General features: G+C 44.4%; 1 protein-coding gene across 3 annotated transcripts in view; it reads left to right on the top strand.

Annotated features, from left to right (window-relative positions):
* The window catches only part of AZIN1 (antizyme inhibitor 1), a 281655-nt gene that overhangs the window by 90692 nt on the left and 165682 nt on the right, over positions 1-25281 (top strand). For all 3 annotated transcript variants that reach the window (XM_030217535.1, XM_030217541.1, XM_030217551.1), the window contains exons 5-6: positions 5404-5576; positions 24301-24435. In XM_030217535.1, coding sequence (XP_030073395.1) covers positions 5404-5576; positions 24301-24435 — 308 coding nt within the window. The remainder of the gene's footprint in view (positions 1-5403; positions 5577-24300; positions 24436-25281) is intronic.

Genomic DNA, 25281 nt, shown 5'->3' with positions numbered 1-25281 from the left:
GTCTCCCTCTGCTGGTAGGAGTGCTTAACCCAAGCGCCTTGAACGGTCTGGAGGATCTAGAGGAAAGAAAATTATCAGGTAAGGCCTAATTTCACCTTTGTCCCCATGGCCCCTGGGAATGCATCAGCATTGAGATCTCTGCCTGCCTCAACATCGAGCATCAGCAGTTCCCATCGGGGTTAAGCATCCTCAGACCCTGCACTGAAGGCCCATAAAGATTTGGCATCCTTTGTACTGAGATTCCGATGTCAGGCGGAAGCCAAGAAGCATCGGCTTTTATTTACTCTCTTTACATAAAGGTTTGTGGCCCTATTTATAGCTTTTTTACTTTATCCTTAAGGCATGTTTCACTTTGTTTTAGATGGCAAACAAGTGTTCATGCTTTTTACATCAATGATTACTGATGTAAATCAAGTAGCCAATTTTGAGACTTGCCTAGTCTCTCCTCCCCCTCCCCCCCCAAAACAAAATCTGTATTTCTTCAGGCCTCTTGGTAAAATCAGTCACTGAATAGTGTGATCTTGGGCATTTGAATTTTAGCTTGCCCATTGGTGCTATAGGAACACTGAATAGAATCAGTTTGAGGTTGTAGGGATTGTCATAGTGCCATCTAATCTCTTCATTGAGGCTACTCTCCCTGTTTCTGACTGAAATGGGTTGAAGATAATAATCACTTCTATTAGTGATTTTTAACCCAGCCAGTAGTACTTATGAACCTCTTGCATCTTGTGGGTTAGTGTCTGACCTGAAAGGTCATTTTTTGGTGGTGGTGGTGATCACTTATCCAGCTTCACATGGTGATGTTACTCATGTCTTAAGTTTCCACCCAAGGTTGTGTCGGACTTAGATCATTCTTTGTATACTTTCCCTAATTAGCAACAAAAATGAATAAGACCTTCACACCTTGAGTTGTTAATGTTTAAACACCTGGCTTGGTTTTACAAAGTGTTAAAAACTGAGTGTTATCTGGTCATGTTGTGGATTCCTTCACCACTTATTCTCAAATGTGTTCTGGAAAAATCTCCAGATATTGATGCAGGTTATGCTGTATGACACCCTGAGCTCTGAGAAAGTTAAAAGAATTTTCTTACTGTCTTTAGGAAGGTTTGAATTAACACAGTTTATCCCAGTGGCTACTCTAGAAAAGGGGAAAGATGGGAACATTTAGATCTCAATTTTTCACTCCTGAGGAACATAACTATTTGCTGTCATGCCTGTGACATACTCAGACAGCCATTACATTGATCAGTGTAATGCATCTAGAGTAAGTTTGAACGTCTGGTGAGTAGACTTGAGGAGACTAAAAAAAAAAAAAAAGAGAGAGGCCATATTAAAACGTGCACTTTCCAGAATTGAATTCACTTAGAGGAAAGAAAAGGTGAGTTAACGGAGTGCCCCAAGGATTGCTATTGGGGTAGTTTCTGTTCAGCATATTTGTGAGTGACATTGCGGATGGGTTAGAAAGGAAAGTTTTGCCTTTTTGTGGATGACGGAGTGGTAACCCTGCAGGGAGTGGACAACATGAGAAATGGTCTAAAAAGATTAGAAGAATGGTCTGTTTGGCTGTTAAAATGTAATGCAAAGAACTGTAGTGCAATAGTGTAGAAACCCAAGAGTTGTATTTGCTAGGGGTAAGTGAAGTGGCTAAGCATATCAGGGAGAGGGACGTTGGGGTGATAGTGTCGGAGGACCTTTAGGCTGCTAAACGAAACGTGTGACAAGGTGGTGGCTGTAGCCAGAAGGATGCTCTGCTGCAGAGAGGCATATCCATTGCAAGAAAGGAGGTGTTAATGCCTTTTCACATGGGGTTGGTGAAGTCTTATGTTCACTTTTGGAGGCTGTAGCTCACTAAAGACACCAAGACTTGAGGTGGTTCAGAGGACTGTGACAAAAATGATCACCATAACGTTGCCATGCTGGGACAGGAGACAGATGGTCCTTGCTCAGTATCTTTTTTCCAGCAGTGGCCAATCCAGGTCACAAGTGGCAAGATCCCAAAAAGTTAACCAGATTTTTTGCTGCTTATCTCAGCAATACTTGTCAAAAACTTATGTATGGCTTCTATTTCCTCCTTAATTCATCATTTAAATAGCAAAAATATGTAGGAGAATATCTTAAGCAACACTTGTAAATTGTAAGTGTGGTAAAGTCTCATATCATTGGACACAACTATTATTTACATCACTCCCGTGGTGAATCTATGCTTGTGTGTCATAATATAATCATTGACTTATACCTCCTCCATCCTTTAATTTTTTACTTAACTACGTATAAAAGACACTTAGCTTTAACGGGCTGGTGCATATAACAGGTGTGCCTGTGTACCCTGACAGGTGCCTGTTTCGCAACACTTCGTCAAAGGGGGACTCTCGCACCGTTTAGCCTAAAAAAATATACATATAGACATATCTAAGATACAACCTTAAACTATAGTGTTACTTAAGAAATAGACGTACTGTTGTGTCTCAACGTGGCTGCTTGCTTATATGATTTAAAATGGCGAACCCGCCAGTCTTTAACTACCCAAGGACCTGGAAACAGCTGACACTAATATCCTCAATTCTTACTGGGGATTTTCCCAAGTCCATCTTAATCACTTATGGACTTTTTTTTTTAGGAACTTGTCGAGACCTTTTATAAACCCTGCTAAGCTGCTTTTACCACTCTTTGGTAACAAATTCCAGAGTTCTAATTACACGTTGAGTGAAGAAATATTTTCTCCATTTTGCTTTAAAATGTACTACATAGTAGCTTCATTGTGTGCCCCCCCCCCCCCCAAAGTAAGCAAGTGATTCACTTCTACGTGTTCCACTCCACTCAGTATTTTATAAACCTGTTATCATATCCCCTTCAGCTGTCTCTTCTCCAAGCTTGTGCCAAAAGATGTGTGAGAAGAGACTTGAAGACCTCAACACGTATACCCTAGAGGAAAGGAGGGATTCGGAGGGATATGATAGACACTTAAATATTTAAAAGGTATTAATATGCAAACTAACCTTTTTCAGAGATGAGGAAGTGATAGAACTAGAGGTCATGAGTTGCAGAGTGGGAGACTGCAGGAACTTGAGGTTGCAGTGTGGAAGACTTAGTAGCAATGTCAGGAAATACTTTTTCACAGAAGGGGTGGTGGATACCTGGAATGCCCAGATTATGATGGCAAAAAATGGTGACTAAATTCAAGAATATGGGATAAACAGGAGCACTATATAGAAAAAGGATGGAATCCAATTAAAGCAAATGTAAAATGACCTTGTAACTGGAGTGATCTTTTGCAGCTTCAGAGTAGAGAGCTGCATGGGAAACGGTTTGCAGGAATCCCCTCCAGGTCCGTGGGACTCCAGGAATCTCCTAAGATCTGTGGGAATCCTGTGGGGATGGACGCAGTTCCTGCAGGGTTCCCGCAGAATTTATGCAGTACCAGGCTAGCCTACCAATCCAGGAGGACTCGTGCCATGGTCACTGCTGCCTCTCTTCAGTCAGTTCAGCCACACTTATTGACACACTCAACAAGCCAGCCTAGCAGCAGATCACATGATGTACAGGCAAGTGATGTGCTGCTCTCCCGACGCAGCACTATCGAATCCTTTAGAACATAGTGCTGCTTGAAGTTGGACCTCAGAGTACTTGTGGTCAGCCAACCAAATTCAGAAATTGTAGATAACCATAATTCGTCTCGAGTTTGCAGACTGCAGAGGGGGTGGGGGGCTTCATTGAATGTTGACTTGATGCTTCTCTGTTGGGTAAATATTTTATTGACTGCCATCCCCATCTCCCTTCTTCCTTTTTCTTCCTGCCTGATCTTATAAATGTGTCTACCACTGTCCCGGCATGGCTCTGCTGCAGAGAGCCTTGCTCTCTCCCCAGTCTCATAAACTCCACGAGGACCCTCCTTGAGCTTGTTGCCACCATTCCAGAAGCTCCAGGTTAGTGCCTGGCTCAGCTACAGTGTGGTCACTCTCTACTTGCTGCTTGATACTCAGAAAACTGCAAGGGAAGAGTCTGCAGCAAGCTCAGAAGGAGAGAGTAAGAATTAGCTCTGGTTTGGAGCAGGATAGAATTACTATAAATTGAGACATTACACTGCTTTAACAGGTTTATCCAATTTAAAGTAATTTGCTGGATTGGATTTTGCAGGTCTTTTAGTTGAGTGAAAGCAGCTAACATTGAATAAACCTGTCTCAATTCATAGTAATTTTGTCCAGCAGTCTTTCAGTAATTTCTGCTTGTAGGTGGTAGGACTTCCTAGGCAAAACAGAATATAATAGCCAGTGATGGTATTACTCTGTTAACATATTACCCTCACTGTTCATAATTTAAGGGTACAAGGGAGTTTCTGTATCTGCCACTTTTCCTTGTGGACGCTTCTATTTTCTTTAGTACTCAATAAAATAACTAAACTACTTCTGAAGGTTATGGGTGCGGGCGGGGATGGAGGAAATTACAGTGGAGATGGGTGGAGACTGGTGAAATTTCTGTCCCTGTGCAGCTCTGCTGTACTTCAGAGGTTAGACAATAAAACCAATGCCAGGAAGGCTTCTATGCTCTGGGTCCTGTAAATGGCAAAGCCAGATCAGGATCAAGGCTTGAAAAGACTTCCATTCAAGTAGTTGAAAGGTAGCACTGGTTCCGATTAGACTTCTATGGTCTGTGCTCCAGAATTGTCATGAAGAGACAGAGTAATTAAGAACCTGTGCAAAGTGCCAGATTAAACTCTTACCACCGTTTTGGTTATACTGGATGGGACCGTGCAGGTCTTTTATCTGCTGGTATTTACTATGTTACTGTTCAGAATTATGAATATCTGGATGAATATAGAAAGGGCACTCTGAGAAACTTGAAACCATATAGCAACAAATCTATATTTAGATTGTAAGCTCTGTCGAGCAGGGTCTGTCTGTTTATTTTCAAGTGTACAGCGCTGCGTACATCTAGTAGCGCTATAGAAATGATAAGTAGTAGTAGTAACAACACCAGGCAAGTTGTCATATGAATAAACTACCAGGTGGGGATGTGCTCAAGGCAAATAGTTTGGGTGCTTTTCCTGTTTTTTAAGCATTTCCCACATTTGAGCTTTTTAATGTGTGCAACACAATGTATGTTAAATGTAAAACTAAAATTTTCAATGTATGTTCAGCCAAATTTATGCTGATACATATCTTTACTAAGGGATTTTACTGTTAAAATCATGCCATGCATTACAAAACAGGGCAAGCAAATTTAGAGGTTTTTGTTTAAAATTGTGTACAAAAATATTAGTAAACAAGGTTTCCTTTATCTAGAAAGGTGATTGAAAGTGAATTTTCTATTGCAGTTGTTTTAGGGTATAAAATTTCTTACTGAATAGAAATCACTAGTTTAGAAAAACATCACAGATACGTTGGAAAAAATGTGTTTCTTTTACAGAATGAAATGATGTTGGTACAAGATTTGGGCATTGCCCCTGAAAACATCATATATACAAATCCATGCAAGCAAGCTTCTCAGATAAAGTATGCAGCAAAAATTGGGGTAAATCTCATGACTTGTGACAATGAAACTGAGTTGAAGAAAATTGCTCGTAATCATCCAGATGCTAAGTAAGTACAAATGTGTTCATATGTGTTTTGCCCAGAGAAGTAGAGATGTGTTTTGGGCTTTTAAGATAAATTATTAATTCTTGTCAGTTTTTTGCTATTTCTTGATTTGTTGAAGAATCAGTGTTTGCATTTTTCATGACAAACTGGTTTAAATAACTTAAATATATGGAAAGCATACTTTATGCATAAAGAACAGGCATAGGGTATATGTATTTAAAATACAGTATTGTTTATTATCACTAGCCAGCAGCGTATGAAGCTGGAAAACAGGAAGAGAATCTGTGCACTTAAGAGCAACATGACATCACTGGGGGAGTCTGTTAGCTATGCGGTGTCATAGAAAGCCTAGCCACCCACCTGGGCTACTCAGTGGTCACCTAGAGGGTCTACCCCGGCACAGCTCAGATCCACCTGCTGCTTGTGCTCTACACTAGCACCCTCCTCCCACCAACTGGGTCCCAACTGCTTCTGGGTGAGTCTCCCGCTCTCAAATTATCCCTAGTGATTCCTGGGTTGCTGGAGCCACACTTCCAGTGGTCCCACAGACCCTAGAAAACACCCACAGACCCAACACATAAATCACCAGGATTCTTAGTCCAGACAAGCCGAGGCAATAAATTAAAAATGTTTGTCATGAAAAATTAGAACAATGAACAGAAAAGGTGCAATCAACCAACAGTAGCAACTGAATATGGATCAATTATAAAATTAAACATTTAGTCACTACCTGATTAGTGCCTGGAGAGATCAGGGACATATAGCTGCTCACAGGTTATCAAACATAACTGTTCACAGAGCCTCAACAAAGAGATCTTTCTCTTTTCTCCCTGGCTAAGACTGGGGCAAAAGCCAGTACGTCCTAGATTAATCTGAGCTCCTGGGCCAATCAGAGCCCAGAACAAGTTTTGAAAGTAACTGGCCACATCACTGCAGGTTGCATCTTATCTGTGTTAACTAAAGAGGGAGCAGTCATTTCTCTTAACAGCTTTAAGCATAAACATGCACCACCTGCTGGTCAAACTAGAGAAATACACTTCAAGAAGTATTTTTACATTCTTAAAAACCCACTGTTTTGTCACATGCGGGATGGTCAGTTTAACAAAGGTTGGATAATGAGATTTTACTGTCAGCAATATTTTGCAATTATATAGTCTCCATTACTCCTGTCAGATTTCTGCATGACTGGAGCACAGAGTAGCCCAGTTGCGCAAAATTCACGAAAGGATGGACCCCCACCGCTCAGCTGACGTGCCCGCCCTACCTGTGCATTTCCTGGTGGTCTAGTGGCCTCTTCGGGGGCTAGAAAAGAACACCACTCTCTGCCTCGCTGCCACCGCTGTCTTGCTGGTCCTGTGCTTTTTCAAAATGGCCACTGAGACTTCAAACTATAATATAAGATAGCATACCAGATGAATTATAGTACTTAAAATTGTTTACTGGTATCGCTAGTCTTTTTAAAGTATGTTATATATCTTATAGTTTAAACTATATGTATGTTTACTGTTTAAGCATTCATGCTGTCATTGAAATTTTGAAACCCTGTATTTTATACATTTTTTCAGACTCTATCCTGTTTATTTTTTATTTACACATTTTCACTGTCTTCCCTCTAGTCAACACAACATACAAGTTAGTTTTTATTTATAATAGTCCCTTTTCAGCTCTCCATAGATATGTTTGCCTGTAATATTATTTTCACCACTGTGGGCTCACTTGTGCCTTGCTTTTACTTGTATTATATGTCTATTAAAGCACATACAGAGATATATTTATTTATGTATAGTTTTTAATGTATTTATTTCATCTTAACAGTTTTTTCTGTATTTTGTAAAATATATATATATTTATATTTTCTCATGTTTATTACATCTATTTGTGATGTTTTAGACTCCTGATGCAGGCACTTTGCCGAAACATGGTGCCGTGTTGAGTCCAACTTCAGTATTGAATAAAGACACCATTATGTCTTCCTGGTTCTTTAGAAGAGTCCTGTTGATCATGCTGCTTCTGTGCTTACACGTTGTCCTTTCCATAGTGGATCTCGTTTCTCCACCTCAATGGGAAATGTGGCTATTTTGACCCAGGGCCATGTCTTCCGTGCAGCAGGACACAGCTGATTGGCCCTGAAGGTGGAGGCATCCCGGGGGGGGGGGGGGGGGGGGGGGGGGGGGTTCATTGGGATCAGTAATGGGAGGAGCCTTTCCAAGAAGTCCTGCTAAGCTCTGCGATCATAGGGCCATGTGGCCATGTCCTCTTCATGAGAAAAGCTGTCTCTGTTCAGCATGCTCTGGCCTTCCTGCCTGTTGGGGCAGTTTGGGGGAGGGAGTGGAGGTCATGAAAGACCTAGGGGGATCCTAGTCTGCAGGAAATGGAGGTCCTACTCCTGACTGGTCAGGTGTGAACAAGTGGGTGACAGGATAAAATAGGGCATTTTTTTTCTCCTGGTAGTCTTGTCTCCCATTAGAGGGGTAGCTTCTCCCCTCCAAAGCAGATAAATTTCCAGTGGTATGCCTCTTTAGATGAGAGGAACTCTTGTCCCTTTATCTCACAGGTGGTTTTCTCTTAAAATAGCAGAGGCTCCAGTGGAGATGGTGTTAAAGGTAAAGGAGGGGGGGTGTCATGGATTTAATCTTTTTTTCTGTGGTACAACCAAAATGGTTTATATTTATTATATGCAGGCATTTTCTCTGTCTCTAATGGGCTCACCATCTGTTTTTGTACTTGGGGCAGTGGAGGGTTAAGTGACTTGTCCAGAGTCACAAGGAGCTGCAGTAGGAATCAAACCCAGTTCCCTAGGATTTTAGCCCACTGTAATTTAGGTTACTCCCATTTTGGAGGGCCTGGAGAGGCCAGTCTTGATGTCATAATTCCCCTTGCAGGATGGTACTAGAAGAATGAATACCTGGAGGCTTTGTTCAGGGCACCAGGGTTATCATCAGAGTTTGTCCTTTACCTTGAAGATCTGGACCAGCTATTCAGGCTCCTCAGGTTGGATTTGCTAGTTAGAGCAATCACAGACAATTCCTGTGGAGGATGGAGTGGCCCTGAAGGATGCCCAAGAAATATCAAGTTGCTGCTGTGGCCACTCAGTCTGTGATTTGTGGAGGTTGTGGCCTGAGCACTACTTCAGTGGATTCAGTAGTTGCTGCAGTCATTGGAAGACAGCCTGATAGGCATCAAGTGCTGCCTTTGTGGCTAATGCTGTGTTTGACCTAGTATGCATTTGGATGAGATCGTTAGCCTCTGTGTCAGTGGCCTATTGGTCCCTTTGGAATCGGACAGTAGATTCAGCCTCAAAAATTAGGCTCAGTAATCTACAATTCAGTGGCAAACTCTTGGAGAAGCTGGTTTAAGGACTTGGACAAAGTGAGGTTGCCTGAGGATTGTGCCAGGATGGCAAGAAGAGTGTCCATTGACCAGGTTGTACCACAGAGACTGAAGCTGTTCCCTAGTTGAGCAAGCAAGCTTCAAACTCTTCTAGCTAAATCTTGGAGTGCTTTAAGAGCAAGCCCTTTCAGGGAGGCTTGTAAGCCGAGGGATTGGGGAAGTCCCTTGAATACTTAATAAGTTTCTAATGAGTGCCAGCAGGCCTGTTTTGAGAGGCTAGAACGAGTAGGAGGCTGTCTTAGCTAGTGTGCCTCAGAATAGGCCCATATTTTTAGTTGGATTCTCAGTGGTGCAGCAAGCGGTATACCATGGAATTTGTACAGCCCCTTTCTATCATTCCCACTATACGTGATTCTCTAATCCCTTATTTGTCCTGTTTGTCTTGATTAGAGTGTAAGCTCTCGAGCATGGGCTCTCGTATGTGTTTAGTGTACAGAGCTGTGTATGTCTAATAGTGCTATAGAAATTATTAGTAGTATCATCTGTATGGTTATTTCCATGTGGTTGATGCCATGCAAAAGGCTGTTGCTGAAATGTTTGTGAATCTTCAGCATCTGGGAGCCATTATGCTGTTTCCCCAAGTGGAGCAAGGCTGAGGTCATTACTCCATCTACTTAGTACTGAAGGAGAGAACCATCTGCCCTTCTCCAGTCCTCTGGGACCACTCCTTAGCAGATAAGTGCAGTCCAGCTCTATTTTTGAGGACGGGGGGGGGGGGGGGGGGGGGAGGGGGATTGTCACCCTGTTTCACATATTGGTTGGAGAGATTTTAGTCTTCAGGATGGCGTGAACAAGGATCTTCTTGTTCTATCAAAGTTAGTGGGTTTCCAGGCAGAAGTGCAGGGTAAACCTCTGGTTCTTCATTCATTCAAATTTTTCCAGGGCAATTAAGCATTTGAGACCACCATTTAGTGGTCCCTTGTCCCCATGGGACTAGAACCTGGCATTGTCAGCCTTGACTGGTGTACCCTTTGAGCTCTTGTGTAGTATGGCATTGAAAGATGTCACTGAAGTTGGCTTTTTTTATTTTTTTAAGTTGTGATCACTTTTGCTCAGCACATATTGGAATTGCACACTGTTGCAGGGTGCTCGCTCTTCTCATCCCAGGAAAAGGAGGTGCTCTATAAGTACATAAATATTGCCACACTGGGACAGACCAAAGGTCCATCAAGCACAGTATCCTGTTTCCAACAGTGGCCAATCCAGGTCACAAATACCTGGCAAGATCCCAGAAAAGCTCAATATATTTTATTACGCTTATCCCAGAAATAAGTAGTGGATTTTCCCAAGTCAATTTAATAATGGTCTATGGACTTTTCCTTTAGGAAGCCATCCAGACCCTTTTTAAACCCCAGAAAGTTAACTGCCTTTACCATATTCTCTGGCAACGAATTCCAGAGTTTAATTACATTTTGAGTGAAGAAAAAGTTTCTCCAATTCAAATTAGTTACTACTTTGTAGCTTCATTGCATGCCCTCTAGTCCTAGTATTTTTGGAAACAGTAAACAAACGATTCATGTCTACCCGTTCCACTCCACTCATTATTCTATAGACCTCTATTATGTCTCCCCTCAGCCGTCTTTTCTCCAAGCTGAAGAGTCCTAGATGCTTCAGCCTTTCCTCGAAGGGAAGTTATCCCATCCCCTTTATCATTTTTATCGCCCTTCTCTGTACCTTTTCTAATTCCACTATATATTTTTTGAGATGCGGCGACCAGAATTGAACACAGTGTTCAAGGTGCAGTTGCACCATGGACCGATACAAAGGCATTATGACATCCTCACTTTTGTTTTCCATTCCTTTCCTTATAATACTTAACATTCTATATTTGCTTTCTTAGCTGCCACAGCACACTGAACAGAGCATTTGAACGTATCAACAACAATGCCGAGATCCCTTTCTTGATCAGTGACTCCTAATGTGGAACCTTGCATGACGTAGCTATAATTTGGGTTCCTCTTTCCCACACGCGTCACTTTGCAGTTGCTCACATTAAACGTCATCTACCATTTAGATGCCCAGTCTCGTAAGGTCCTCTTGTAATTTTTCACAATCCTCTCGCTATTTAACAACTTTGAATAACTTTGTGTTGTATGCTAATTTAATTACCTCAGTAGTTACTCCCATCTCTAAATCATTTATAAACATGTTAAAAAGCAGCTGTCCCAGCACAGACCCCTGAGGAACCACACTATCCAGCAGTGAGGATATGTAGCGGTAAAACACACAATGTGATTGTGGCTAGCAAGTAGTTGCCTAGTAGATCCATTGTGTTCAGACCATCAGCAGAAGCGCGGTATACCTCTCCAGGCCTTCGTAGCCCTGGAGCATGTGCCTGAGGTCTCAGAGCTTTGTAGCCACTATGATTTTTCCCACTAGTGGTAGTGGTGGCTTCAGGCTTTCGTCTGGTCTTGTGAGGGCTACCTGCAGATTTTCATTCCTTTCTTCCCTAGTCTAGCCCTGGAAGAATAGCTTATGGTATAGAGAGAGAACCAAGGGAGCTTGAAGCTTAAGTCCCAATGCTGTACTGGCGGCATCTCGTTCAAGTTGTTTAATTTTCATTTCTCCACACCACCTTCCTTTGTAGGATAAAGGTAGCTTTCAAGATTTTCTGCTGCCACTTGGGACAGAGCAGTGGCATGGCTCCTTGCAGGTTTAACTTTCCAATCTCATTGGCTTCCCAAGCCATGTTCAGGCCAGGTTTGGCACCCTTCAGGGAACTTAGATGAACTGATTGAGCAGCCTGGCTTGAGAGTCTAAAAGGTGCTTAGATTGTAACGTTCAGCACTTAACAGTAATCTGCTGCCTTCAGGAAGGCAAGGGACCAAGTTCAGTTCCTTCTAGGCTGGGTGTGCTGGGTCTTGGATTATCTGGAGAGAATAATTCACTGACATACTATAATCTCATGTAGTCTTGTGCTAGCCTTTTAGGTGTTGGTGGACCTTGAGGATGGGCTTTGGCACTAGGAAGCTTTTATCCATGAAGAGAATGCCTCAGTGTCCATATCTTAGATGAACTGGGTTTTTATCTTCTCTCCCTCAAAATCTTCAGACAAGATCCAGAACGGAGGGCAAGGCATCTCCTCCATCAAGGAGATTAGAGCAGGGGCCTTACCACCCAGGTAAGACAAATTGGGACCACTCGGACAGTGACAGTGGTCCTGTAGAGAACCCTGAAAGTTGAAAATGGAGCTGAGGGCGGAGCCATAGTGTAGTACTCCAGCAAGCTAGTGTGTAGCTTAGGAGAAGCCGTTTCATGTAGCACTGATAGTGCTGTTAACTCATGGGATCAAGCTGAGGGCAGATAGTTGTCAGGTGCCCTGGGAAGTATCAACTTTTGTTCTGGAATGGAGTTCCCCTGTAAGAGTGGGCCACAGCTCCTGTGATTGACTGTTTTGTTCATACAAATGTTTGACCCTTTTGGAACACTGAACCGTAAGGGCTGGTAGATACAGCTATGGCGTAGCCTGGGAATAGATAGAGGCCAGTAGTCTGCTCTTCCATTTGCTTCCAGCATGTCTGGATAAACTATGGGTGACTCACATAAATTGTAGCAGCTCAGCATGTTAGGCTTGTCTTGGGGGCAAACTGGCACCCAATCAGTTGGAATGATTTTGGAGTTTTTACATTTCACAAAAACATGGAAGGATTCCCCAGGTTAAGCTGTGGCCCAGGTGGTGTGCATGACTGAGTGGCCTTTTATTGATGGATCAGCATCTATTTTATGGCCACATCACCAAAATAAGGTATAACTGCAAAAGGCTGGGCCCTTTATCTTTCCTTCTGATAGACAAAACTTAATTGCCTTCAGCTGTCTTAACTTTGGCACAGAATTTAGAGGAACTGAAGGTAGACCCCAGCCTCCTAGGAGTGAAGTGAGCTGTTTTTCTCTGCCTTTTGCAGGCAGATTCTAATTCTACTGAGGTTATAGTGCTGTCAGATATCATTGTTTGGTCACTTTCCCAGGAGAGAGCACTGTTAAGCCTATGTGGTCTAATTGTGTGACTCCTTAGAGCCTCAAACTATAGGCCAGGGCCATTTGGTGGAGGCAGAAGAACCTTGCACTGTGACATGGCTGTACACTCTTTACTCAATAGGTCAGTCTGCAGCAGATAACCCAAAGGTGATCTGAGGCTTATATAGCTAGAATGCAAAGTAAATGTGAATGTTTTTTAGCTTTAATGAGCAGAGCCTGCCAAGTAGGGGGAGTGTCACACACAGATACAGTCTTGGGCCTTATGATGTGCCAGCATATCAAGGCCTGGATTTTCAGTCAAAGGATGGGAGCAAGTCCACCACTATAGATATACTATCTCAACATTTGGCCTCAGGAATGTCCTTTTGTTGTTTGTTCTCTTCAAACACAGGTTCAGTGAGTCGTTCACAGGATAGTGAAACATGGGGCTGATTATCCTGATCATGTCAGACTGGTATGCTGGTATGGGCCCCCTTTGCTGCCCTAGGGTTTGATGTTTTGTTCAACAGAGCTCTATATTAATGTAGGTCTAAGTCCATTTTGGCTTTGGTCTGGCCCTTGGGAAGATCTGTTTAAGGAGTTGAGATTCCTCAGTGGCAGCAGTTCTGTGTAAGACAAGGAGAATTTCTGCTTCCCAGACATGTCTTTGCCTGATGCCTGCACAGCTTGTGGTCTAGTCCGAAGGCTCTTGGCCTTGCGAATGGGTACCCATCCATCCTGAGTTTATTTTTTGGGCTGGCTGTAACTTATTTTCTTAGTACTTTTCTGCCCCTATTTAAGTTTCCCTTATTTTCAACGTGGGCTGCTTTTAGGCCTTGACTGCTGTTTCAGGCACCAAGTAGTTTGATTTGGCCGTCGAGGACAGCAGGCTTCATATTCTCACAATCCCGCCCACCTCCCCTTCATTATTTTATTTTATTCTTTTTGCTTTAAAATTAAACTGAGGAGACTGCGTTCTCGGGACAGGAGAGAACTCGCACATGCGTGGTGGGGTGTGGCTCACGCTTCACAAGGATCTGACTTCTTACTTTGGCATAAATGCCAGACCGGGCAACGTGGATCAACGTCTACCCACGTGTGAGAATGAAGCCTGCTGTCCTCGGAAAATATCTGCTTCACTTTTTTTTCATCAGCCCTATGTTTACTATTATAAAGAATGAAATTATGGAATACACAGACATGATTTAATGGGACAGAATCAGCATGGCTTAAGCCAAGGGAAGTCTTGCCTCATCAGTTTGCTTCATTTCTTTGAAGGCGTGAAACGTGTGGATAGAGGTGAACTGGTAGATTTTCAGAAAGCTTTAGACAGGAGTCTCCATAAGGAGAGACTTCTGAGAAAATTAGTCTCATGAAAGACTCCAGAGGAAATTGGAGAGGCATGGGATAGGAGGTAGAGAAGCTACACTGGCTCCCAACGCATCATGTTCAAAGTATGTACCCTAGTACATAAAATCATCCATGGTGATGCCCCAGCCTATATGTCAGACCTGATAGACCTACCATCCAGGAATGCTAAAAAATCTTCTCGCACATTCCTTAATCTTCATTTCCCCAGCTGTAAAGGTCTAAAGTACAAAGTAATGCATGCATCAACCTTTTCTTATATAAGCGCGCAATTCTGGAACACATTGCCAAGCAACCTGAAAGCGACCTATGAACTGACCAACTTCCGTAAATTACTAAAGACCCATCTCTTTGACAAGATATACCACATAGACCAAAGCATGTGAAATTCTTACACATATCTAGAAATGTAAATCAATGCTTTCTGTTTTATTACTATCATGTATTCCATCACCATGTAACCCAAAATCCTTCTGTAACACTGTCTACTCTCTTCTAATTTCCACTATCCATGATGTATTATAAGCCACATTGAGATGTCATTCAAGTGTCCCCAGAGCTTTTGTACACTGTATTCAATGGTGGACGTTTCGATCCAATTTGACTCTGAGACTTCCTTTTCAAATTCATCAGCCACAAAAAGTGCTGACGACGGATGCATCTCTTCTGGGCTGGGGAGCTCATGTAGATGGGCTTTCACACTCAAGGAGCTTGGTCCTCTCTGGAAATGAATCTTCAGATCAACCTCCTGGAGCTTCGAGCTATCTGGAATGCTCTAAAGGCTTGCAGAGATGGCTATCTCATCAAATTGTTCTCATTCACATAGGTTGCAATGTATTATACCAACAAGCAGGGGGGCATCAGATCATGCCCTCTGTATCAAGAGGCCATCTGGATGTGGCATTGTGCTTGCCAACATGGCATGTTCCTTTGTGCCACTTATCCGACAGGCTGAGCAAGATAATGCAGTCGCATGTGGTCTGTCAATATGGGCATGGCCAGCAAGATCTTCCGATCGTGGGGCACCCCCTCGGTGGATCTTTTTGCCACTCAGTTCAACCACAAGGTCCCTTGGTTCTATTCCAGGCTTCCCACCATCAGATGCCTTCCTCAATTGGCGGACAGATCATCTTCTGTGTGCGTATCCTCACATACCTCTAGTGGGAAAGACTTTGTCGAAGCTCAAGCAAGACTGATTGTGTCGTACTGGCAGCAGCAGATATGGTTTCCTCTTCTGGAATTATCCTCCGAAGAACCGCATCACACAGAGTGAGGGGTCACTTCTACATCCCACCCTGCAGTCTCTGGCTCTCACAGCTTGGATGTTGAGAACCTAGAATTTGGTTCCTTGGGTCTTTTGGAGGGTGTTTCCCGAGCCTTGATGGCTTGCAGGAAAGATTCCACTAAGAGGTGTTACTCTTTTAAATGGAGAAGGTTTGCTATCTGTTGTGAGAGCAAGGCCTTAGATTCCATTTCCTTACACAGACCCTGCTTTGAATACCTTCTACATTTTTCAGAGCCTTCTCTCGAGACCAACTCCGTAAGGGTTCACCTTAGTGCAATTAGTGCTTTTCATCAACTTGTAGAAGGTATGCCCCTCTCTGGGCAGCCTTTAGTTCGCTTCATGAGAGGTTTGCTTTTGTCAAAGCCCCCTGTCAAACCTCCACCTGCATCATAGGATCTCAACGTCATTCTCACCCAGCTGATGAATTCTGTCATCTGAAGTACTTGACCTGAAAGGTTGTTTTCTTGGTGGTTATTTCATCTCATAGGGACAGTGAGCTTCAGGCCTTAGTAGCGGATGCACCTTACTCTAAGCTTCATCACAACAGAGTTGTCCACCCCACGCATCTTAAGTTCCTGCTGAAGTCGGTATCGGAGTTCCATCTGAAACATTCTTTCCCCGACCTCATGCCCATCCTGGCGAAAGCAGTTTGCACACCTTGGATTGCAAGAGAGCATTGGCCTATTACATGGAGCAGACAAGGCCCCACAGACAGTCCAATCAGCTTTTTGTTTTTTGATCCCAACAGGATGGAGGTCGCCATCAGGAAATAACACCATTTCCAATTAGCTGGCAGATTTCATTTCCATCACATATGCCCAAGCTAGGCTGCCTCTGTAGGGTCATGTCAGGGCTCACAATGTTAGTGCCATGGCTGCGTTGGTAGCCCACTTGTGGTCAGTCTCCATTCTCTATTGGATTTGCAAGGATGCGACGTGGTCTACGGTCCAAGCATTTACATCACACTACTGCCTTGGACAGACAGTATTACAGAATCTGTTTAGGGTTTAGACTCTTAACTTTAACCCCCCCCCCCCCCCCCCCCCCGGCATGTTTTCTTTTGCTCCAGGCTGCACTCGCATAGTTCGTTTAGAGTTTCAGGTTAATGTTAGGTTCTTGCCGTTGCAAGGCCTAATTTACCAATGGTGGTGATTTTCATTTATCCTAATAGCTATTGATTCCCCATACATATGTGAATAAATAGGTCTGCTTGTACTCGGAGAAAGCGAAGATACGTGTAGCAGGTATTCTCCGAGGATAGCAGGCCTTATTTTCTCATAACCCTCTGGCTTCCCCTTGGAGTTGTCTCCTTTATTTTTCTTTTTATTTTATATATATATGCTGAATATTGTACTGCGGTAACCACACTCTTTCGCTTGGCCTGCGGAAGGCACTTGTGCACGTGCAGCTGAGCATATCTTGCTCTCCACAAAACAATTGGGCATCACAGGATTGCATTACCCCATACGTGAGAATATAAGTCCTGATGTCCTCGGAGGATACCTATAGGTAAGTTTCTTTGCTGTTTCAAAACAATACAAATACATCTGACATTTTCTGCCTTGAATTCTGCCTTGAATTAAGTAGGAGATGATGATTATTGAACTTAGCGTGTTTATGGTTTAAAAAAGGTTTGGTAAAAAAAAAAAAAAAAGCCGGTGGCCTCTGCAAAAACCAACCAAGGAGAACAAAAATGGGATACCAACCAAGGGATATTCATTAACAATCACGTTTTAAAAAAATACAGGTCATAGAGATCTATAAAATCCATAAATAATGTAATACCAAGAGACAGTGCAGTTCTGCATTTTAATATGCAGTACTGCTAAAATGAAGTGCTGTTTTTCTTTCAGCATTTGATGTCATGATATTGCCACAACCCATATTGTGGTTGGCTGTTTGATTTTATGATTATATCTCTCTTTCTAAACAGTACAAGAGATTTAGATTGAAGTTGATAATCCTGAGGCAGGTGCACTGCACACCGAAATGCAGACTTCATTGTCTTGATATTAAATTTTGTATTTTTAAAAAGTTTGGACAAGTTCCTGAAGGAAATGTCCATAGTCTGCTATTGAGAGAGACATGGGGAAGACACTTGCCCTGGGATTAGTAGCATGGAATGTTGGTACTATTTGAGTTTCGACCAGGTACTTTTGACTTGGAATGTCTACTGTTGGAAACAGAATGCAGGGCTAGATGGACCATTGGTCTGACCCAGTATGGCTGTTATGTTCTCTTTTCAGACACTAGCCACCGTTTTGTTTGAAACTAATTGGTACTCATAGTGGAGGTAGTTTTTGTGTTTTCTTTATTACTTCACAGTTTGTCTGATACTGTTATCGAGTTGACACCACAATCCAGCATATTTTTTGTATGTTCTATGGATAAATGTCCCAGTTCAGCTCTGCACATATCGTGACGGGTTTCTGTGTATGCAGAATATGTTCAAATGAAGTGAGAACCACAGTGCGATTTATAATACCACAATAAAAGCTGTTCTCCAAAGACAAGCTGGCTGGACATCATCACACATGGGTTGTCGTCTGCGACGGCCCAGGAGCTCTGGACTTAAAAGAAAAACTTTTAAAAGCTTCTGGAAGCGACGAGACGGGCACGGGGACAAGGCACCGCGCATGTGCGAGTGACTTCTCGCCCAAGCGCGTCCCTCAGTTCTTTCTTTTCCGCTTCGCGAGGGAGGGTTTGTTTTCAAGCGCTCCTCGTGTTTTTCGGCCCAGGAGACTTTTTGTCGAGTTTACACGCTCCAGTATTTGCCTTTTTTCGTTTTGTAAAAAAAAAATAGGTTCCTTAATCTTTCTTAGGTTTTTCCCCTCTTTCTAAGTTGCCTTTCTTCCGTCGCGGCCGCTCTGTCGCGTTTCTTTTTCCCTGTTTTGTGCCTTTTTCAGTGGCACCATCGAGCCGTTTGATTTTTTTCGACCGCTATTTTTCCTCCCATGTCAGGACTCCCAGCAGCTTCAAGCGCTGTTCTCGCTGCAACCGGACCATCTCATCGACCGACCCTCACGCTTGGTGTTTCCAGTGCCTCAAGCCCGACCATTTACCAGCTTCCTGTAAGCTCTGTAAATGAAAAAAAGAACCCAGGTGCTCGAGAGGCTCAGCACGAGAAGCTCTTTTCAGATTGGTCCGATCCTTCGGCATCGGTACCGAGGTCAGTGACATCGAGGGAAGCGGCTTCGAGAGGTCAGGTAATGGCTGCCGAGAGACCAATTCGAGCTGGGAGCAACGAGGAATCGAGTGGCTCTCCACCCGTCTCGAGGCCTACTGCTATGCATGCCCCCCGGACCGCCCTGAGTCGGACCCGGCCCCTGAGGAGGCGTGAGGATTCCACGTCCTCCTCATCGGTACCGAGGAGTGTCGATGATGGGCATCGGGCGAAGGCTAAGAAGCCATTGATCTTCTTCCCGTCACGGTACCGAGAGCTCCGGGGAGCTGAGGGATGTGGCACCTGAGAAGCGTTGGCACCTGAGAAGCGTCGGCACCGGGAGGACCACTCACCCTCCATTCAGGAAGTGCCGATGCGCCGGTCGTGTGGCAGCCAGGTATCGGTTGTCGAGCCTCTTCAGACTCTGGCACCGACTCTGGCACAGGCCCCACAGCTTGTTCCGATGGCAGCCCTCGATGAGTGTCTCCGGGCCATGCTTCCAGGCCTTCTGGAAGGGATGATGCGTCCATCTGCCTCGGTACCAGAGGTGCTTGCGCTTCGGGTATCCACTGCTGAGACAGCGTCTGGCCCATCTGCGCGGAGGTCTCCGCCCTCTGTACCGCTTGCGGTGCCTGAGCCGGTTGCCACCCGGGTTGACTCGACGTCGGAGGAGGAAGATTCGCCGGAGTCCAGGCAAGGGTCCACTTCTCAACGCCCTTCACGAGGACATCGATCCTCGAGGTCGAGGCAGGCTCGGGTTCGGGCTACTCTTCGTGAGCTATTGTCCGATACCGAAGAGGAGCACTCATGGGGAGAGGAGGAAGACCCCAGATATTTTTCGGAGGAAGATTCTCAGGGGCTTCCATCTCATCCCAATCCACCTATTAAGGTTAGACAATCTCCACCTGAATGTCTATCCTTTTCATCTTTTGTGCGGGAAATGTCTAGGGACATTCCATTTCCCATGGAGGCTGTGGATGAGCCCAGGGCCGAGATGTTCGAGGTCCTGGATTATCTTTCTCCGCCAAAAGAGGTTGCAACGGCCCCCTTGCACAATACATTCCGGGAAGTGATGTGAAATTGGTCTTGCCCTCTATCTAATTCAGTTGTCAACAAGTCCGAGTCCCAGTACAGAGTTCATGGTGAGCCTGTGATGGTAAAGGCCCAACTTCCTCACGATTCCATGGTGGTGGACTATGCTCTCAGAAGATCCAAGAGTACTAGGGACTATGCCTTGGCGCCCCCGGGCAAAGAATCTAGAACCTTGGATTCTTTTGCGAGGCGTACGTATCAGGCTGGAATGCTCGCGGCCAAGATTCAAACATACCAGCTGTACACCAGCATTCACTTACGGAACTCGATAAAGCAACTATACGGTTTGGTTGAAGCTCTTTCCCCCCGAGCTTGCTGAACTTTTTCACCAGGTGGTCAGGCAGCAGAAGGCGTGTCGCAAATTCCTGGCCAGGGGAGCTTTTGATACTTTTGATGCCGCATCCCGGGTGGCTGCTCAAGGTATCGTGATGCACAGACTCTCATGGCTGCGTGTCTCGGACCTGGATCAGAAGACCCAGCACCGAATGGCAGATGTTCCTTGCCGGGGGGACAATATTTTTGGAGAGAAAGTTGAGGATATGGTTGATTCCCTCAAGAAGCACCATGATGCTATGTGTTTCCTTCTCTCGACGATTGGCTGGTGAAGAACACCTCGGAGGCAGGGGCTCTACAATCCATGCAGATTACTATTCAACTGCTCGAACTACTGGGGTTTGTCATCAACTATCTCAAGTCCAGTCTGATTCCCATGCAGAAATTGGAATTCATAGGAGCTCTGTTGAACACACAGACGTCTCGAGCTTATCTTCCCCAGGCACGGGCGGACAACCTTCTGGCCCTCGTGTCCTCAGCTCGAGCATCCCAACAGATCACAGCTCGGCAGATGTTGAGACTTCTGGGCCACATGGCCTCCACAGTTCATGTGACCCCCATGGCACGTGTACACATGCGATCAGTTCAGTGGACCCTAGCTTCCCAGTGGTGTCAGGCTACCGGGGGGGGGGGGGGGGATCTAGAGGATGTCATCCATCTTTCCACCAAATTTTGCAGTTCCCTTTACTGGTGGACCATTCGCTCCAATCTGACCTTGGGACGCCAATTCCAAATTCCTCAGCCGCAAAAAGTGCTGACGACTGATGCATCCCTTCTGGGGTGGGGAGCTCATGTGGATGGGCTCCACACTCAAGGGGTTTGGTCCTTCCAGGAAACGCATCTTCAGATCAACCTCTTGGAATTGTGATCGATCTGGAATGCCCTAAAGACTTTGAGATCGGCTGTCCAACCAAATTCTCCTAATTCAGACAGACAATCAGGTTGCTATGTATTACACAAACAAGCAGGGGGGCACCGGATCTCGCCCTCTGTGTCAGGAAGCCGTCAGAATGTGGCTTTGGCCGAGTCAGCACGGCATGCTTCTCCAGGCCACATATCTGGCAGGCATAAACAACGGCCTGGCCGACAAGTTGAGCAGGATCATGCAACCTCACGAGTGGTCTCTGAACATTGATGTTGTCCGCAAGATCTTTCGAGCGTGGGGCACCCCCTCAGTGGATCTTTTTGCCACTCAGTACAATCACAAAGTTCCTCAATTCTGTTTCAGGCCCACGACAGGCTATTGTCAGATGCCTTTCTCCTTCATTGGGGGACGGGTCTCCTGTATGCGTATCCTCCCATTCCTTTAGTGGGGAAGACTGTACTGAAACTCAGGCAAGACCGCAGAACCATGATTCTGATAGCACCTTTCTGGCCTCTTCAGATTTGGTTCCCTCTTCTTCTGGACTTGTCCTCCGAAGAACCGTGGAGATTGGAGTGTTTTCCAACCCTCATCACTCAGAACGAGGGGTCGCTTCTACATCCCAACCTCCAGTCTCTGGCTTTCATGGCCTGGATGTTGAGAGCTTAGAAGTTGCTTCTTTAGGCCTCTCAGAGGGTGTCTCCCGAGTCTTGCTTCCAGGAAAGATTCAACGAAAAGGAGTTTTGGTTTTAAATGGAGGAGGTTTCCCTTCTCTTGTCCTACACGGACCCTGCTTGAATACCTTCTACACTTATCGGAGTCTGTTCTTAAGACTAACTCAGTAAGAGTTTACCTTAGTGCAATCAGTGCTTGTCATCACCGTGTAGAAGGTCAGCCTATCTATGTACAGCCTTTAGTTGTTCGTTTTATAAGAGGTTTGCTTTTGTCAAAGCCCCCAGTCAAACCTCCACCAGTGTCATGGGATCTCAATGTCGTTCTCACCCAGCTGATGAAACTTCCTTTTGAGCCACTGAATTCCTGCCATCTGAAGTACTTAACCTGGAAGGTCATTTTCTTGGTGGCTGTTACTTCAGCTTGTAGAGTCAGTGAGCTCCAAGCCCTGGTAGTTCATGCTCAATACATTAAATTTCATCATAACAGGGTAGTCCTCCGCACTCATCCTAAGTTCCTGCCGAAGGTGGTGTCGGAGTTCCATCTGAACCAGTCAATTGTCTTGCCAACATTCTTTCCCCGTCCGCATACCCGCCCTGGTGAGGACAAGTTGCATACCTTGGACTGTAAGAGAGCACTGGCCTTTTACGTGGAGTGGACGAAGCACTATAGACAGTCCGCCCAGTTGTTTGTTTCTTTTGATCCCAACAGGATGGGGGTTGCCATCGGAAAACGCACAATCTCCAATGGGCTTGCAGATTGCATTTCCTTCACTTACGCCCAAGCTGGGTTGACTTTGGAGGGCCATGTCACGTCTCATAATGTCAGAGCCATGGTTGTATCAGTGGCTCATCTAAAATCAGCTTCTATTGAAGAGATTTGCAAGGCTACAACGTAGTCATCAGTCCACACATTCACATCTCACTACTGCCTACAGCAGGATACCCGACGCGACATTCGGTTTGGGCAGTCGGTGTTACAGAATCTGTTTGGGGTTTAGAATCCAACTCCACCCTCCTAGGCCCATTTCTGTTCTGTTCCAGGCTGCACTCTCACTTAGTTGTGTTTGTTTTTAGGTCAGTCTCAGTTATGTCCTCGCCGTTGCGAGGCCCAATTGACCATTGTTCATTGTTTTGAGTGAGCCTGGGTGCTAGGGATACCCCATGCGTGATGATATCCAGCCTGTTTGTCCTCGGAGAAAATGAAGATACTTACCTGTAGCAGGTATTCTCGGAGGACATTAGGGTGGACATCATCACAACCCACCCTACTCCCCTTTGGAGGAGTTCTTTTCTAGTTTGCTTGTTATATATAACTGAGGGAAGCGCGCAGGCGGGAAGTCGCACATGTGCGGTGCGTTGTTCCCGCGCCCGTCTCGTCACTTCCAGAAGCTTTTAAAAGATTTTCTTTTTAAGTCCGGAGCTCCTTGGCCATTGCGGACGACGACCCATGCGTGATGATGTCCACCCTGCTGTCCTTGGAGAATACCTGCTACAGGTAAGTATCTTCATTTCCCCCCTCCCCCCCCTTGGAATATGAGCACATTGCATCTTCTTTTTGTGTTGCTGAATATATATTTATAGTTAACCACATTATGGTTGTGTTCACTGTATGGAATGTTTTATTAGTTTCAGGCTACATACAGCTATGATTTTTGCATATAAACATTGAAGGGTTTTATACATGTAAGTACATGTTTACCTTAGCCATATTTTCAGCAGCACTGCACATGTACTTTGTGCTGCTGAAAATACCCCTGTAAGTCTACACATACTCTACATGAGTAGGCACCATTTTCAACTCCTATACGTGTAGGTTGTTTGTCCCAGATGTTTCACGTTATACCTAGTTTTTTCATATCTTTGCCAAACATGTATAGGTGATAGGTTTAGATATAATGTATAAGTGAATATTGATGCGTATACGTGTATTTGCTGCCCTGGATATAGAAAACTGTACATTAATGCTTACAGAAAGGTACTTGGATGTTCAGGTATGTTGCTTTCTTTTTGGGACCCTTAGACTAGAGTTCTGAGTGAGGGGGACACTTTTCCCTGATTGAAACTGAGGAGTCCCCTCTCAAAAAATTTTGGATGCCTTGGTGGGGATGGGGAGCTCATGCCTAGCCTTAGGCAGCAAATTACTTTGAGCCACTACATGGTCCTGATATCTGTATGGTTCATATTAAGAGTATCCCCAAGATTTTAGTGAGTATTTGAGGGGGAAGGGGGTTGACACCAAAGCAAAAGTTGGCTCAGAATGCCACAACCCCATAAGCTGTCCCTGAACTTTCTGTAAATTTGCAGTTGCATTTAATTTAAACCCAAAGTTCACTGAAAGAATTAAAGGGTAATATACTTTTATTACAAAACCCAACTGACTCAATAACTGAGTCTTGGCTTGCTGCTTTTCCATTTCCCCCTTTTTGATTGTGTTTAGCGGCTAATTGCTAGTTTTTTCTCTATACAGGATTTTTTCATTAGGTTCTCTTGACCCATCAATGAAGCGGAATCACTGACAACATAATCAACATACTTCTGGCAATCTTCAGACTTCACATATGATGATGTAAACCAACTGTGCCCCAATCATCTTCCCCTTCTCTTAGGCTGTTACTTCACATTGCAACAGAAGACATCAGTGGAGGTGAAGAAGTGAACATGATGTTTGGCACTACAGTGAAGAGCTGTAGGCATCTATTGGAGTGTGCCAAGGAGCTTCAAGTCGAAATAATTGGTGTTAAGTGAGTACATTCTTGACATTTTAGCATTGTAACATAAAGGTGATGGAATTAATTATCTACAAAAGTAAATTGTGTGTTATGTGGTTTCTAAAACTAAAATTGATTTGTGAACTTTCAAAAGAAAAATTTTCCTTCAGCCACTTAGTGACATTGCTACACTACCAAATGGGTAGTCTGCATGACATAAGTATGTAGGCATTACCATACTTGGGCAGCCCAAAGGTCCATGAAGCCCAGTGGCCAATCCAGGTCACAAGTACCTGACAGGATCCCAAAAGACTACAATAGATTTCTTGGACCCTTCCAACTATCGCCTTGTCTCTCCCTCTTCCCTTTCCTATGCAAGATACTTGAACGTGCTGTTCACGGCTATTTTCTTGATTTTTTTTCATATCGAGCTATTTTTGATCCACTTCAATCTGGCTTTTGCCCTCTTCATTCAACTGAAACAGCGCTTGCTAAAGTCTCCAATGACCTGTTCCTGCCAGATCCAAAGGTCTGTATTCTATCTTCATCATTCTCGATCTGCTGCTTTTGACACTTGATCACTACCTACTCCTTGAAGCGCTGTCCTCACTTGGATTTCAAGGCGCTGTTCTTTCCTGGTTTTCTTATCTCTCCCATTGTACTTTTAGTGTATACTCTGGTGGATCCTCCTTCATTTCTATCCCAGTATCAGTTGGTGTACCTCGGGGATCTGTTCTGGGACCTCTTCTTTTCTCCTTCTATACTGCCTCCCTTGGTACTCTGATCTCATCCCAAGGTTTTCAGTATCACCTTTATGCTGATGACTTCCAGATCTACCTCTCCACACCAGAAATTTCAGCAGGAATCCGGGACACGTCT

The sequence above is a fragment of the Microcaecilia unicolor genome, chromosome 1, assembly GCF_901765095.1.
Source record: "Microcaecilia unicolor chromosome 1, aMicUni1.1, whole genome shotgun sequence".
Taxonomy (NCBI): Eukaryota; Metazoa; Chordata; class Amphibia; order Gymnophiona; family Siphonopidae; genus Microcaecilia; species Microcaecilia unicolor.
Note: the sequence above shows the minus strand (reverse complement) of the source record. Positions and strands in the feature narration are given on the sequence as shown.